The 16876-nt window shown below is 39.6% G+C and overlaps 1 protein-coding gene across 1 annotated transcript in view; it reads right to left on the bottom strand.

Annotated features, from left to right (window-relative positions):
- The window catches only part of LOC139714256 (serine/threonine-protein kinase mTOR-like), a 232271-nt gene extending 217069 nt beyond the window's left edge, over positions 1–15202 (bottom strand). Inside the window, exons 1-17 of the mRNA XM_071625971.1 lie at positions 14496–15202; positions 13631–13863; positions 12990–13091; positions 12324–12422; positions 11561–11695; positions 10941–11003; positions 9908–10087; positions 9426–9538; positions 8758–8803; positions 6925–7058; positions 5998–6126; positions 4368–4531; positions 3277–3479; positions 2754–2847; positions 1411–1616; positions 735–857; positions 272–355 (exon numbers count right to left, since the gene is read on the bottom strand). Coding sequence (XP_071482072.1) covers positions 272–355; positions 735–857; positions 1411–1616; positions 2754–2847; positions 3277–3479; positions 4368–4531; positions 5998–6126; positions 6925–7058; positions 8758–8803; positions 9426–9538; positions 9908–10087; positions 10941–11003; positions 11561–11695; positions 12324–12422; positions 12990–13091; positions 13631–13863; positions 14496–14712 — 2325 coding nt within the window. The 5' untranslated portion in view covers positions 14713–15202. The remainder of the gene's footprint in view (positions 1–271; positions 356–734; positions 858–1410; positions 1617–2753; positions 2848–3276; positions 3480–4367; positions 4532–5997; positions 6127–6924; positions 7059–8757; positions 8804–9425; positions 9539–9907; positions 10088–10940; positions 11004–11560; positions 11696–12323; positions 12423–12989; positions 13092–13630; positions 13864–14495) is intronic.
- Positions 15203–16876: the final 1674 nt, after the last annotated feature.

The raw sequence follows: 16876 nt of genomic DNA, 5'->3' as shown, positions 1-16876 counted from the left end.
AAAAATGCCGTCGAATCCTTATCTAGAGCCTTTTTTGAGGTTTGGCTGGTCTACTACAATATGACCACCTCAAAGAAAACTACACACATTTTTGATGGCCCAAGACAAAGAGTATGACCATTTCATTTTTTTTCCCGTTTGGTCCTCCTAATATTGCTGATATTTTCCATAATCAATGAACCAACATACATGTACACATATTTCACTATCAAACTAGATAAAAAGATATCGCTAATATAAACATGACAATCATCCTGACATCTGAACTCACCTGAGCCTGTTCTCCGATTGCTGCCAGGACGTTGATGACGACGCTGGGGTTGGGATCCGCTTCTTTCAGTTTGGGAACCAAAGCCTGTGCATCACACACACACCAACAACAACAACAAAGACAGTCTTATCGTTTATAGAAGTCTTAGAGTCTACATGCTTTAAAAAGTCAAATGCTTTCAATGTCCAAAACCAAGTGAGACATTGTCATGGCCCATGGATTATGCAAATTTGCCTGCATAAATGTGCATGACATATCAAGTATGCCAACAGAAATCCAACAATGAACGCGTGCTGACACATACATGTGAAAGGTACACTTATGTCAATTTTGTTGCTCGTTTGAAATGGTTGATGGACTAAATATAGACTGTAGATTTGATTTAAATAGCCTTTGTGAAGTTGGGTCATAACGTTAATCTGTGCTCAAACCCCCATCCCAACCATCCAGCCATCTCCCATACCTTGAGAATAGGCTCCATGTAGGGGCGGATGAGGCGCGGTGCGTTGGAGACAAGGTGAGCCAGCATCCGAGCACTCTGCTCCTTGTTACGCCCCACACCACTGTGCTCCAACTCTGTTAGGATCTGAAGGATGATAGTGGGGAATAGGTGGTCATTAGTGTATGGAAACATGTGACATGACACTTTCTCTAAACAAATTCTTCAGTTATTACCCCAAATCTGGGGGGACTCGCTCATATTTCATAATGTTCTCCAACAAATTCTTCAATTACAAGCCAAACATCTTTAGGGACTTGTTCAATTCACTGTTGTTCTTCGAAGAAAAAAAAAGTGCATGGTATCTAATACATTTGTACTGGTAAAGCTAAGCTACAACTTATGTAGTGACAACAGGTGCAAGACCATTTTCTTGACCAAACTTTAAATACATGTGATCATAAAGCAGTACCGGAATACACAGAAGACATTAGTTTCTTTTTTCTTTATGCTTTACAAACATTTCATGAAGGTTCCAAAAACTGATACATCTAAAAATTAAATGACAACTTAGCAAATACTTGCATTTGTTCTGCCAGTGTTGAGACTGGAAGAATTTCTGGTAGTTGATCTTTTGTATTCTGAGATCTATTCATAGCCATTCCGCAATTTCCAATGGTAAAGAAAAACCAAACGCTACCTGTATTAGTGTCTTCCTCAAGGAAGGCATGACATAGGCGGGGTTGAGGTTGCTTAGTCGTCCGATGGTGCACATGGCCAGCTCCCGGATTTCAAAGATCTCGTCATTGAGGGCAAGGAAGAGGGCACCAAGGTTCTCCGCTTGAGCAAGGTGCCCGTCGAAACGCTCGTCAAGAGAGGCGAGAACGCAGTACCGAATGTCCGGATCTTCATCAGAGGAGTAAAAATTGCATTATATACCATCTCAAGGAAATCACCAAGACAAAATTCATTGATGATCGATAAATAACACAAGTTCAGGTATTGTGTAGTAAAAATGCAAGTGCACTGCAGAGCAAATCTTGTGGACATGAATATAGTACAGTTCTCCAGTGCTGTCATAACATCAGCATATATTTCACTGTTAAATCAGATTGAAGTGTTTCATCAATCACCAATGCTAGACATAATCTTTAAACTCATTTTCTATTTAATTTCTTTCTTCTTTTTTTCAGCTTGGAGTCACGAAAACCAGACTGAATCCATTGTAAAGGAAGTCCACATTCATGAACACTGCAATGATAGTAAACAGGAAATGCTGTCCCATCATTTCAGTTTTCAAGTTCATTTTTATCATTAGTGTCATCTTCTTCAACATCATCATCACTGCAACTACTATGGTTACCATTCTAATCCTCTCAGCATATTTAGTATTCCTCATCACTTTCCTATTGAAAATATATCTAATGTCTACACTCACTTTGTTTTATGAACTTGTTTCAACCATGTTTCATAGTAATCACTGATATCATGTGGATGATACCCTTCGAGAATCAAAATCTTTTAAATCTCACTGATATAAACATAATCATCATCACCACCACCATTATCAACACCACACCACTACCAACACCATTGCCATCACCATCACCATCATCACCACCATCACATCATTGCCGTAATCATCTTCACCATCACCACTAAAACTACACATCTCATACCACCACCATCACCATCATCATCATCACCACCATCACCACCACCAACACCACCACCACCACAACCATCATCATCATCACCACCACCACCATTAACACCACCACCATCACCACCACTTCCTCCATCATCATCATCAACATTATCATCATCATCATCACCACCTTCATCACCACGACCAACACCACCACCACCACCATCACCATCATCATCATCACCACCATCACTACCACCAACACCACCACCACCACCATCACCATCATCATCATCATCATCATCATCATCATCATCATCATCATCATCACCTTCATCACCACCGCCATAAACATTATCATAATCATCACAGTAAGAGTTGCAACTATCCCTTACCCGAGTCAGTGATGGCAACCACGAGCAGTTTGGAGAGGACCTCGGCAACAACTTGAGTGTTAGTGGCACTCACTGGGTGCGGGGCACTCCTTAACTGTATAATGAAAATGAGGAAAGGAAAGGTGGGTAATGCATCTTTGCAAGATAGGTTTGGTTCTTTCCTTGACATTAAATATCAAATTTGGAGTGTTTACTTTCTTCAATACTTTCTCTGTGAACTGGAAGATAGCCAGATGTGGAATGAGTAGAGAGGGGGTTAACATAAACAAAATAAATTACTTAAATAAAAACACAGAATTGTAGTAGTAGAAGTAGTGGTTGTAACAGCAACAGGGGTACTTTCATTACCATCACAATCATCAGCTTCATTAGTGATAGTACAGCACTGGGAGTAGCAGTTGAATGTTTAGTACTCTGACAGCTTAACTTTGATGTATGCAGAAAATCAAAATTTCTGAAAGAACAAAGCCTATTGTGAGATATAATATTTTCAAACTACATGCAAACAGTTAATATGTCTCACGCTGACAGCCGGTTGCAGCAGGCTGGAGCATGTTCTGGCCGCCTCCATCCTGATCTCCTTGTGCTCGCTGGACAGGAAGTGGTCAGCGCAGTGCCGGACAAACTGGGTCAGAGAGTGACCCTCAAAGTCAAAGGTCCCCAGTGTCCGAAGGGCGAGGACGGTGCTGGTGATGTCCCCAGAATCCGGAGAGGCCAAAGCTGTACCTACAGCATCATGGAAGATAGAAATTTGGCATACTGTAAGCACATGGAAATCATTCCAAATTCAAAGAGCAAGTGAGTCAACTTCAAAACAGAGATCAAAACCTACATGTCAGTGGAAATTTCTTGATACATGTATATGTTATGACAAACTCGTATTTGCACTGAAGAAAAGAATTTCTCATGTCATTTAGATGGAAATTAAAAGCAATAAGCAATCAACGATGAGAATGCTTTCCAGTAAAGTGATAAAACAGAAAGTTCTGTATGTTTTCTCCGGAGTACCATTTTAACTTTGTCAGCATCAGGGTAGATGACCCAAAGTCGAGATTGACCTCCAGAATATAATCACACAGAGACTGATATCAACAAAGATAACAACACAGATTATTTTTGAAAAATATCCTCTATACATAAACGCAACGAGACATGTTACTTGCGCAACCACAAGTCCAATAGAAAGCCATTTGTCCTTTTTCTCCTCACTTATGAATTAGCATGTCTAGTTGCAGTCAAAATTGTTTAAAAAAAAAAAAACAGATGTGAAAACCTTCAGACTATTTTGTCTTAATCCATATTTCTTGTCCAGAATAAACGAGGCCAATCCCATTCATTCTGAAACTCACTTTAAAATATAACATGATCTATGTGAATTCATAACCTACCAGTGACTCACAGTGACAGAGTTAGACATGAATATACACCAAACACGCAAACACACGCAGACAGACACACAAAGTCATTGACAGACAATAGCTACACTGCTGAACCTGGAATTCTTTACTACGCCACTTCATCAATACCTTCTTAAAATCACATTTCAACATACTGCAGTGGTTGGAAAATAAGATCAGCAAAATGATACACACACACACGCACAAATTCACTGACCTGTCTGTCCTGCTGGAGACATGAGAGCCCTCGGAGTGCCGGGGTGTCTGAGCGGTTTGTGCATGAGGACGAGGGAGAGCATTTTGAGCAGACCGTCCTGGATGTCTTTCTTCAGCTGGGGGATCTGCTGGGCTAGGTCATGCAGGGCAGCAGTCAGGGCGGGGCTGGATGAGAGAAAAGTGCAAAGGTGGTAATGATGATGATGATGATGATGCAAAGGAGGGAGATAATAATAAAAATAATGATGAAGACCGCAGTGACAAAGATGAGGAGAAGAGCAATGATTAGAATGATGATGAAGATGATGATGAAGATGATAATGATAATGATAATGATGATGAGGAGGCAGATGATAAAAATAATGAAGACCACAGTAGTATGAGGATGATGAGGAGGAGAACAATGATTAGAGTGATGACGATGATGATGGTGATGATGATGATGTGGGAGAAAACGATGATAAAAATTATGACAAAGATGATGGTGACGATGAGGAGTAGGAGGATGTTAATGAGGAGAAAGTAGAGGAGGATGAGGGATAGAGGAAGAGGAGGAGTACAAGGAGAGGGACAGGGATCGGGAGAAGCAGCAGAAGAGGTGAAAAAAAAGTAAAAAAAAAAGATGATGTTATGATAAGATGACGACAAAGAACAAAATATGCAGATGAGGAAGAATAGCAACAGGATAAAGAACAAAATGGGGAAGAGGAGAGAAGGAGAATAGGAGAAGAAATGGATGATGAGGAAGAGGAAGAGCAAAAGGAGTGGACGAGGGGAAATGGGCAACAAGAGATATTACAGAAGGGTAAGGACGAGTACGAGCAGGACCGAAAGGAGGATGAGATAAATCATTATCAACTTGGAAAATTACATGTATATACTATCATCATGAATTATCTTATAAGAGCTTGGGTCAGGATATCTTTCAATATATACTGCTAAAATGGCCTGTTCCACTTTTACACTACATTTACTCTGTTCTCAAAAAGCAAGTCGAATAACTGGTAGATGAGAGTCAACTTATTGGAAGCAATCTCCACTGAGAAAGTCATCCGGGGCTTTTCCTACATGGATCAACATGAACTATGCACCAGAATCCCATGCACAGTGCACTTGGAGTTTAGCATCAAGAAAATCACCTCTGAAAATGTGTGGCAGGGCAGCCAAAGGCATAAAAATATGGGGGGGGGGGAAGGAGTGAGAAACATACATGTATGGTGTACATGTTTCTCAATTCATGGAAGGGCCTCTTTTCCACAGGTATCACACATAATGACAGAGACTCCAACCTCAATCACCTTCTGATCTGGAGATTCTCCCGCCTGAAACCCCTAGCAAACGGGAGATTCCAAGTTGATGTGTGCGAAGCGCAAAGTTCCTAGGGTTCTAGATGTTCTCTGGTGCTATCTAAGGTTTATTTTTTCAACATACGATAGCAATAAGTAAGAAATCCTTTCCACCGGGAGACACAGAGCCAGGGCAGGATAATTCAGATCTCAAGCGGGAGAACAGGAGATTTTGCCAAAATGGGCTGTCGGCGGGAGATCTCCCGTCGAAAACGGGAGAGTTGGAGTCTCTGTAATGAGTGAGTACGAAGAGTTCTGTCTAATGAGGAAAAGTTTGCTTCTCACCTCAGCCCCACAGCCAGCATGGGTTCCAATAGTTCTTTGACCTCTCTGGCAATGGTTGGACCCACGGCCCTGGCAAGCATGCTGATGCAGGTGAACACGGCAGGGTCAACCACAATGCTCTTGTGTCTCCTTGATGGATGAAGAGAAAATATTCCATGATTGTTTTGCACTACTGAGCTGTCATAGCTCTCTACACTCCACTACTTTGTGTTAGGTCGGAAACAAAAATCTCAAGCAAAATCAAAATCTCAATCTGAAAGGTAACATTCATCCTGTGCTCCTACTCTGTAAACAACACAACCCATGTACGTTTAGCAAAGTGGGACCTCAATAAAAAATTCTCAGTGTTCCAAAAATCGAAATTTTAACAAAGACATGTGGACATTTGCAGATCTCAGTGCCCACTGCAACCATAACAAGCTGTAGTTCTAGATTTCAATACTTAAACATGTGACCTATAAGAGAAGCCAAATACATACATGATGCAAAACACAGTCAATGTCAATGAGACATAATACGAAAATGGCAAAATGTAAAGGACAGAAAATCTAGAGAATATCCCCATACAACCATACCACATGACCTTTGACAGTATTACTTGCCTTTCATTGTGAAAAAAAAAAAATCAATGACATGACACAAAGGGAGCATTCTATATGTTCTTCTCTTATGTATGCTAAATGTCTTGTGCAATACTCAAAGGTACAAATATGAGGGTTCACACAGGACAAGCTAGATAGTAAAGAAATCTGAAGGGAGACTGTAATGCTATGAAAGTGTCCGCCATAAAAGAAGGGAAAAATAAAACAAACAAAAACATATTTACACAATTTTATTTGTACTCCCACGAAATACTGCTGAAATGGGCAAAATTTTCAAACTCCACATCTCCACATTATGAACTATTTCCAGTGTCCAGCGACTAACCTGTGTGGAATGTCCTTGTGCGGAAGTGAGGATCTCACAATGTCCAGAATCTTACTGAGATGGTCAGTAATGTTCCCCTTGACCGCCACAGCCAGCAAACCTACAGCCTGAAAGGCATTGGACTTTTCTCGCTCCTGTGGACATTGAATCCAAACAACGGTCACTGTAAGTCCTAACCTTCAACATGATGTGTTCATGTCCACTCACATACAGTGAATCGTCACTCATTCATACTAAAAAAAAAAATGTTATGCTTATTTCACTGTGCATGCAATATTTCACATATCAGTAAGCCAACTACATTCGTACATAGTGTGCCTAAGCTATTTTTTTTTCTCTTACTCTATTTCTTGCTCTCTTTCACTTATTCTCTCACCAACGCAGGCATAGCCCCCCCCCCCCCCCCATGCACACACTTCCTTCAACACAATATGTTCATGTCTACTCACGTACAGTGAATCATCGGTTGTCAGTTGTATACTAATAAAATTTTATGTCTGTTTCACTGTGCATGCAATATTTTAAATATCAGTTAGCCAATTACATTCGTACATAGTGTGCCTAAGCTGTTGTTTTTTTTTTCTTTTACTCTATTTCTTTCTCTCTTGTACTTATTCTCTCACCAACACAGGCATAGCCCCCCCCCCCCCCCCCCCATGCACACACTTCCTTCAACACACTATGTTCACGTCTACTCATGTACAGTGAATCACCGGTTGTCAGTTGTATACTAATAAAATTTTATGTCTGTTTCACTGTGCATGCAATATTTTAAATATCAGTTAGCCAATTACATTCGTACATAGTGTGCCTAAGCTGTTGTGTTTTTTTTTCTTTTACTCTATTTCTTTCTCTCTTGTACTTATTCTCTCACCAACACAGGCATAGTCCCCCCACCCCCCATGCACACACTTCCTTTCGTAATCTTTGATGATCTCACTTAATGGTAGCATAAAATATAATTCACTTTGAATTACAATGTATTATGTTATAACATTAAAGAACAAACATGAACATTAGTCAGATATACATAGAAAATACAAACACCAGTAGATCATAAGATGTGGTACCAATAAACAAATCAACGTAAAATGGCATTCTAATTCATACCACACCCCTCCACAGCTCAACACTCTTTTTACCCCACAACCCTTCACCAAACACAGAAACACAAACAGACTCACACCTTCAGAACCTTTCTCTTTTCAAGGGCATTATGATGCTTAGTCCAACACATGCATTTCGCTGAACATTGGATGAAACAGGAATATGTCCACAAATCCCAAAATAAAGTGTATGGCCACAGGCTTTGACATTTTCAGAACAATTTCCTGTTGAGGAATACACTTGGGACAAAATCTCCAGTGTGGACCAAATAAATCAATGACTTTGAAAAATGCTTCTGTATTCTTTGGGTGTTTCAAAGAAGACATGTTTCTACACCATCAAAGAGAACAAGATTTTGTATACAGCAGAGCTACCAAGTCTCACGCATTGTGAGTGAGACTCAAGCATTTAGGGTCTGTCTCACGATCTCACGCATTGGGAGCATAGCTTGAAAGTGAGACTTGCAATTGAAGGCATATTTCCCTTTTGTGTCTTAAAATAAGTAAAGTACAGTCACTTAAGTATGCACCAGCTTGCACCATTAAGAGCTAAAAATTGAAAAAGCTCCCTACCATGGGAGGGCGGACATCCCCTTCCCACACCCTCCCCTCACTCGGTCGCTTCGCACTCTCGCTCACGCACATGCGCGCACCCTGAGATGCTGAGTCATGAAAATCTCACTCATAAATTTTTTTTTTAACTTGGCATCTATGATACAGCACATACCCTTCTCAAAGAGATCAGCATGTAGGTCACAGTGTCATCCAAATAGCTGAAAAAGAAATAAAACAGAAGAGTAGAAATCCATATGACATGATACAGGAAAGGAATGAGTGCAAATCTGAGAGATGCATGCCATATCATCTAGGCCTTATTTTGTAACCACAAGCAATTTCAATATTGCTAAAACGATTCTGGGCTCTGCTCATAAAGACTGGTCATAAGATTGATCTTACGATTGGAGCCATTCAAAATAGTTACACTCTATTTGCTGGTAAACCGGTGCTTCATATCAAGCATAAGTATCTTTATGAAACAGAGTTAAGATCAGGAATGATCAAGTTCACCGAGTTATGCTCAATAAATTGAACGTAACATTAATCGTACACGCAACTCTCTATGAAACAGTACACTGGTCTCCTAAATACTGTAAAACTGGAAATTTTAGTGGTGAGGAAATTTTTGCACATTTCGCGCAAACAAAAAAGTGTTGCAAAAATCAAAGCATGTGAATATTTCACCTGCAATATGTAACATTATGTGATGCGTTGATTCCACACACAAAAAAAAAAATATCATCTTACTCAGTAGAGTGTGAAAAAGTACTTGCAGAAAAATATATCGCAGTATTACAGTACAAACTGTAGTTTCACAGTAACATTGGAAGAACTCACTATGAGACGAATCTCTTTGGCTCAAAGGCCGCCAGCCGTGGCAGCAAGTTGAGGAGCGTCTGCTGAATCAACGGACTCCGGCTGTTCCGGAACTTCAGGACTTGATGGCATACCTGTCAATAAACAGCGGTAATGAAAATAAACAAATGAAGAAAAAGATCTTTTCTGAGTTTTCGCAAACATAAACAAAATGATATGGCAAAAGCGGTTCATGGCCACCGAGAGAAAGAAATCATTGCAGAGTTTCTGACACCTATTCGCAAACATCACGTCTTGATGTTGTAGTGTTGTTTGATTTTTTTTTTTTTTTTTTGCTTGCACTGTTCTTTCTGTGACAACACAAACAAACATACAAAAATCAGTTGACAATGAAAAGGAGTGCTTGGACAAAGTGAGAGTGGATTAATGGAAACTTTGAATGGAAATAAAAGAAGGAATGCAGAACTCTAATTTGACAGAAGGGAATGCTTGGTCGGACTCACAGCATCAAACTTCTGCTGCATGAGCTCCTGGCAATAGCGACTCTCGGTAATGCGAGGCTTCGGCTGGATACTGGTGCTGACTAGGGACAGGGGGCTGGCCAGACCCCGCTGAAGGTGCAGGCTGTGGCCTAGCTGGGGGCCAGGCGGGGGCTTGGCCTTGCTGCTTGACGAACCTAGCTCCTATGAGGAAAAGAAAATGGGCATGATCGAGTACACGTACTTGCAGAATTAGACACATATCATTCATAAAGCATTTGAGCATCACACTTCCCAGCACTTCAAAAAAATCACAGCAAAACACAAATGTTCAATGATATGTGTAAGACAAGATAGAAAGCAAAATACACTCCTAGCTAAGCATAAAACAGCAGCATAATATGATTAGAACATCTTTCTCAAGCATTATAATTTTGATGTCACTATTTAATTGGCTTGCCATTGTCAGTCAAATTAACATATCAGATGACATGATAACAGACCATTTTACTCTATAAAACAAGTACAAGCAAATGACATACGATGAACTATTCAGTCAGATATTTACATACAATTTTTCTTACATCCCTGTGCTACCACTGAGAGGTTGTGAGTGCATACTGAATTGAAGTACTTTTATTGTAAATCATTCTAGATACATTGTTATTATATTGACATCAAAAAAGGGTGATTTGTTTGTTTCTTTGTTTGCTAGCTTATTGTTGTTGGGTTTGTTTGGGTTGGGTTTTTTTTTTTTTTGGGGGGGGGGCAGATGGGAGAAACTTACAGTAAGCTATATTTGTCTTCAGGATACATTATGCACACCATTATAATCATGAAGAAGAAATGGTGTAGTGAGTAGTGACATCCAATATTGTAAACTGCTCTTGCCATTTTGTGTCTACACAGAGAGGACAACTGTTTTGATTTCACCCTCACACGTTTCTGGCTTAGCAACAGCAAAGAACTACGGAGTACAGTATGTTATCGATGAAGCATTATATTTTCTTCAGCACACAATTCGGAGCAAAGAAAAGTCGATTTGAAGACACCATACCTTAAAGCTGTGCTCATGCTGGGTCTGTTGTTGAGATATCTCTTCCATCTCCTGGCGTAGGCGCTGCAAAGAGGGAGGTAAATGGAATTTTGAGTCAATGAAGAACTGAAGTTAGAGATCATTTTGCCATCATGAGCTGAGTTGAAAAAAAAACAATGTGTCATCACGGAGCAAACAAATTTGAAGAAATGATGTGTAATATCTTCTTATCTACCAAATGTTATACAAAAGAGGAATTAGCAACGAAAGTTGGTAACTGATTTTAACACCTCATAAAAGCTTATATTCAATATCTTGGCACTGATGACTGAAAATACAAACAACTAAAAAAAGTAAAACAAAAATTGCATCTGAACTGTCAGCTAACATGTACCTGTATCAAACAAGCATCACTGATATCCTTCCAAACTGCATAAATTGTTTGGGGAAAAAAAAGCAGACGTAATTTCTCAAAAGTTTGCCACCATCAGGTTAGAAGTGAAACTAGGATAGATGTAAGAGTCAGTGATGAGAGAAAAATGAGATATCCTGCCAACTCAGTGCTGTGGAGATTAAGAAATACACAAAAACAAGTCCACTCCCCCACCCCAATTCCACCCCACCCCATCAGACCCCCTCACCTCTCCCTCTCGGCTGCTGTTGCGAATGAGCTCGTTGATGATCAGGAGTGACCCGTGGGTGCGGTCATCTCGGTTCAGTCCTTTCTCCTTGGATCCGACCTCTTCAAAGCCCTTCTCGGCCTCCTCGTAAGTTTGCTGCCACAAAGAGTGCACATCCATCGGAAGTTCAATACTTTGTTGTTGTTTTTTTCTTTGTGCACATTCATCATAACTTAACACGCCGTTGTTGTTGTTGTTGTTGTTTTTATCACCTCTTCCACACTTGTGTCATGCAAATCCCAGATTACGAGACTACATCACGAGGTATTCCCTGAAGTTGTTTCGATGTAATGATGTAACCTCCTGACTAAAGTATATGAAATCTACATGCATCTCGGCAAAGGCAAAACTTCTCTAGATGATAGCCTTTCATAAAATCAACAATTGTAACCATCCCCAAAACAAGAAATCAGACACACAAAATGAGGAATTTTTTTTTCCCCCCCAACTGGTCTGAAATTATATTTTGAGACAAACATTAATAAGGCCACACTTAAAAAAGCATTAAAAAAAAATAATAAGACATAAGTCTGTGATAAATACTTAGCATGGGGTTTACAGAACATGCTTGAATAAAAGCATCAAATTTCCTGGGTATGAACACCACCAGAGAAACTCACTTTATGCCATTGAGGTTTCTGCATCTCTTTTATGCAGTTTACAGAACACACAAAAACGGAGGCATCAATTTGTTGGGTATGAACAAATTACCAAACCAATTCACCTTGTACCACTGTGGTTTCTGCATCTCTTTCGTTTCCCTCTGGGCTGTTAGCTCCAAGCAGGCTCTCAGTGCCGACACTGCCGCCTCTCTAATGGCTTGCTGTAACAGATCATGATATGAGATCAGGAAGATGTTAACACATTTCTGCTCATGACTATCCGTTATCTTTTATTGTCATCATGTAAGGACATCCTCCACACAATCATTCTAGCAGGAGCATATTCATATCCAATTAAGATTTGTTGAATTGAATATTTCCTGTACACAATGTATCACAGATACACAGACTTTACTATTCTGCCTGTTATTAATAATCATATATGCCAAAATCTATGCGTTCCATCATATCAATGTCTTTTCATTAATCTGATCTTAATTTACATCAATCTACCATCACAGCAAACATCATATAAGGTGCATACACATTGATAATAGTGATGTGTACACCATGGCACACAAAAAGTTCAGTATGTAAAGCAGATTTATTTCACATGTTGTTTTAGCAAACTTAGATGTTATAATCACTTGAAAAGACAAAATGTTTATAAAACAGATGTGGTGAATCTATCATGTACATAATGAATGTACAGTGTATAGATATGAATGAATACTTGTAAGTAAGATCTTCTGTGTACCTAGAGAAGCAAGTCCTTCAGAACAACTCACCTTTGGGTCTCTGATGGCATTGAAAATGTTGTCAAAGAAAGATTGCACTTGTTGAAAGAAGAATGTTGGGGTGTTCTCTGCTAGCTCACGCAGAACTAAGACCTGAAACATGAGACAAACAAATTTTACAGCCATTTTAAATCAGAGTATGGCCTCAAATAGTGGGGAGGGCACTTAAAATTTGAGTGTACAAAATTAAACTTCACAACATACTGCAGTCACAACAGCAGAGACAGTAGCAAGCTAGTCAGAGTTTGTTATCATGTATATCATGTTTACGAAAGTCAAATTTATCTTCTCTTTTTTTTTCTTCTTCTTTCCAAGCAAATAATCTGTCCATTTGAATTAACCTACTATTATGTACACCGAGCATACAATTACAAGTTAACAACACAGTGGGCTGGTTTGTCCATTAATCTAGATTACAAGGTCTTCTTGTGAATAAAAGATGGTATGGAGTCCTCAGCACAACAGAGGTGGCAATCACATCCACAAACAAACATGACATTTTAAAACGGGGCAAAATATACTATATTTGCTGGAATAATAAATATTGTAGCTCAAACAGGTCATCTTCTTAATAAAGTAATATCAACTCCACTGAAGAATCTTTGAATGAAAATTAGCTCTCTGCAACTTACAGCAGCATGTCTGCGTCCCTCCTGCCTGTCCCCGCCCAGCCACTCGAGGGCCCTCTTCACTTCAAAGTCCACATACTCTGGGGTGAAGGTGCCTCCCGCCAGAGCCAGATGACCAATGGCCTTGGCAGCCATCTCCATTACAACGACATCGTTTGAGGGCAGGAGGTTCCTCAGGTAGTTGGCAAATCGAAAGATTCTTGTGGCATTGTCTCCATCGATCCCAATGAGGCTCACTGTAACAAACGTTAAGAGTAGTAGAAACGAACATCAATTCCCTGTCACCTCTTTATGCAGACTAACAATTAAAAGTTTTATGCCATCTGCCAATATGAGTGGATGTTTACATAATTTGTGCAATCTTACAAAATTTAAGTTTGTTAATGATCTCACCATTTTTTTTTTTTAATTTCTTTCAGCAGCATGCTTGTTGGTACACCACAATTATTGTACGGCACCCCCACCACCAAGGTTCGACCCTCCCATGCCAAGGTTTGACCGTGCGCAAAAATATAGGTTTCTAGAATTGTAGATGTAGTCAGTCACATTTTGCACAGCACTGTGGTCGAATTATGGGCAGCTTGCATTACAAATTACACTTGATTTACAGCCATAGCTGAGCTAGTCTCAACGGCTAATACAGAAATATAGATTTAATTAATAGATCTTAACTGAGTTAACGTTAGGTGTTCGCGTTCTAGTCCCACAAAGAATTATGAGTTCTATTTTATGGACTTGCGACAGGAAGCTAAGAATTGTAGGCACCGTACCGTCTGCAATTTAGTACCTTGAATAGATCTAAATTTATCATTTTTCAAACAAATAAAGCAATGACTGGAGATGTGATATTAAAGCGTAAAATTCTTACCAATGGCTAGAATTCCACCCTTCTTTTCATTGACGTCCTGACTAGACACTAGCTCGAAAATGTGGTGGTTCAGCTCGTCCATGAAGGAGGTGCGCTCGTCCGCCGACACCTCCCGCAGCTCGGTGCTGACGTAGTGTTGCAGGTTTTTAGCTGCTCTCGTGCGGACATCGTCGTGCCGACTTTTGAGACCCCCGATAAGGCTGTTCATCATCGACATGTTGCCAGTCTGAGCCTCAATTCACACCATTACCACATCGAGCCAGCAACACAACAATAATTAGTCTGAGCTCTGCGGCTGACTAGCGTCTAAATTCTAGATGTTCTCGGCCAATGGCAATGTCTGAGGGTTGACCGACCAGAGAGATAGTGCGCTGCCCCTTGCATGAGCTATATACAGCGCAGCTGCCCCACGACGAAAAGGCGTTTCGAAAAGCAAAAGGGCACCGCTGATAAGTTGTGATCACACGATTTCCTTGCAAAGGCCAGGATTTGCGCCAGATCATCCCTTGCAAATCCCTTTGCAAATGGTCAGGGATCTGAAGGTAGTATTCTTTGGCTTGTAGAGTTTGCAGGGTAAGAAAGAGCTAGATCATAGTCATCAGGCATTGCACTGGCAGGATCACAACACTGGAACAGGAAGGAGTTTGACCATTGACCCTTGACCCACATTTCCGCCGTCTAGCTACATGAATTCCGAAGATTTATGCGTGGTCTACTAATCAAATTAGATGCTTGAAAGAGATAAAAGATGCTTGGAAGTCAGTTTAGAGAATAATTATATACTTCTCAACGGAATTTCGATAATGAGAAGCAAGTGTCCTTTGCAACATGTAAGATATGACATATCATTATCATCTGGCGAATTATTATGGGGATCACGTATCTTTCTATCTCCCAATGTGCACACAAGGGCGCGGCCATATTGTTGTACTACAATTATTTTTCATTCGTTTGAACATCAACAGTTTTTGCAAAATTAAAGATATGATAACATAGCAAATAATATATTTAATGTACACAAAAAAAATATATATTAATCTTTATTTTTCAAAATGACATATTCTAAGCAGCATGAAGGTACGACGAATTTCCTCTCTATAACTCATCACGAGTGCACTGCGGAATAGAGTTAGTCGCCTATTATGCCGATAGCGTTTTTACCTTTGCCAATTTACTTTGTCTGAATTACTATAATGAGTACTGACTTCACAAAATGCGTGGATCGGAAGTTATAGGGCTCACACGGGTAAATAATTCCCCATAGAGACGTGTGTTAAAATTCAAATTTCAAAAAATTCTGTAAAATAGCTGGGAGAAATGAGGTGTTTCATCTTCACTAACCTGAATAAGTGAGATATTACCTTTCATCCATCAGATTTCCAGGGTGGGTTGTTCTGCTCTAATTCTGTCCAGGGGCCCGCAAAGCCAGACTACGAGTTCTTGTCACTCAAAAAATCACCTATTTTCCGTACACGTGATACCCAATGAAATATAGTCCCCTCAAATTCCATCAGAAAAGCTTTCATCTTCCAACCAAAATGCAGTTTGTAGAGGAATTCATACTCAATATCTACAGCTATTCAATTTTTTGCCAAACTACATCATTGATTTTTAATTAATTTTTTTCTTCATTTATTTTGATATCTTTGGTACGAATTTGTGAAGGGGTCTGGGACAGTCCATTTTATTTACAGGTGTGAGCCCTATAAGTCGCGGATGAATCGCTTAGGCCTACTATAGATCGAGCTAAATGTTGTAAATTCTTCATCCCTTTAAATGTATTTAGATAACCCTTATAGGAATGTGAATCGTAACAGCGGGCCACACAATTTTCAGTTGATGCAATGCAAATGAATTGATATGAGTATATATTTCCGATATTGACGCTTGAGTATAAGGAATCTTGAAAAAGAGTGACTATCAATCAAAGCAGTAACATTAACCTTGTGCATCGTTCGTCATAATCTTTGGTGGTTTATTTAGGGGTCTTAACACTATTGTTAATTCAGTTTTTGGTACAAAGGGAGAAATTGCAGAAAGATACTATGTACTACTGAGTGATACCGTACGTTTTATCTGGCGTATTCTCACAAGTTTATCAAACAATATCAAATCGGCTTTAACCATGTTTGATGAATATAAACAGAGAAAAGAATATAATCAGGTGATTTTAGGTTAAGATGATCGATAGGCCTATTCACATTAATTATGACACTCATCAGTTCCAATTTACGAGGGAATTCGTGTTATCAACTTGCCTAAAAAATCATGAATGTTAACAAAGCAATTGAGAAAAAAAAAAACACGAACACATAATAATAATATGTCCCGGGGCCACTAAAAGTGGTGTCGGGCCACCAGATTTCGAAACAAAAAAAAAA

This window comes from Diadema antillarum, unplaced genomic scaffold, assembly GCF_040938485.1.
Source record: "Diadema antillarum isolate AM-2024a unplaced genomic scaffold, OU_Dant_1.0 seq00002211_RagTag, whole genome shotgun sequence".
Lineage (NCBI taxonomy): Eukaryota > Metazoa > Echinodermata > Echinoidea > Diadematoida > Diadematidae > Diadema > Diadema antillarum.
This window is presented reverse-complemented; position numbering and strand designations above follow the sequence as displayed.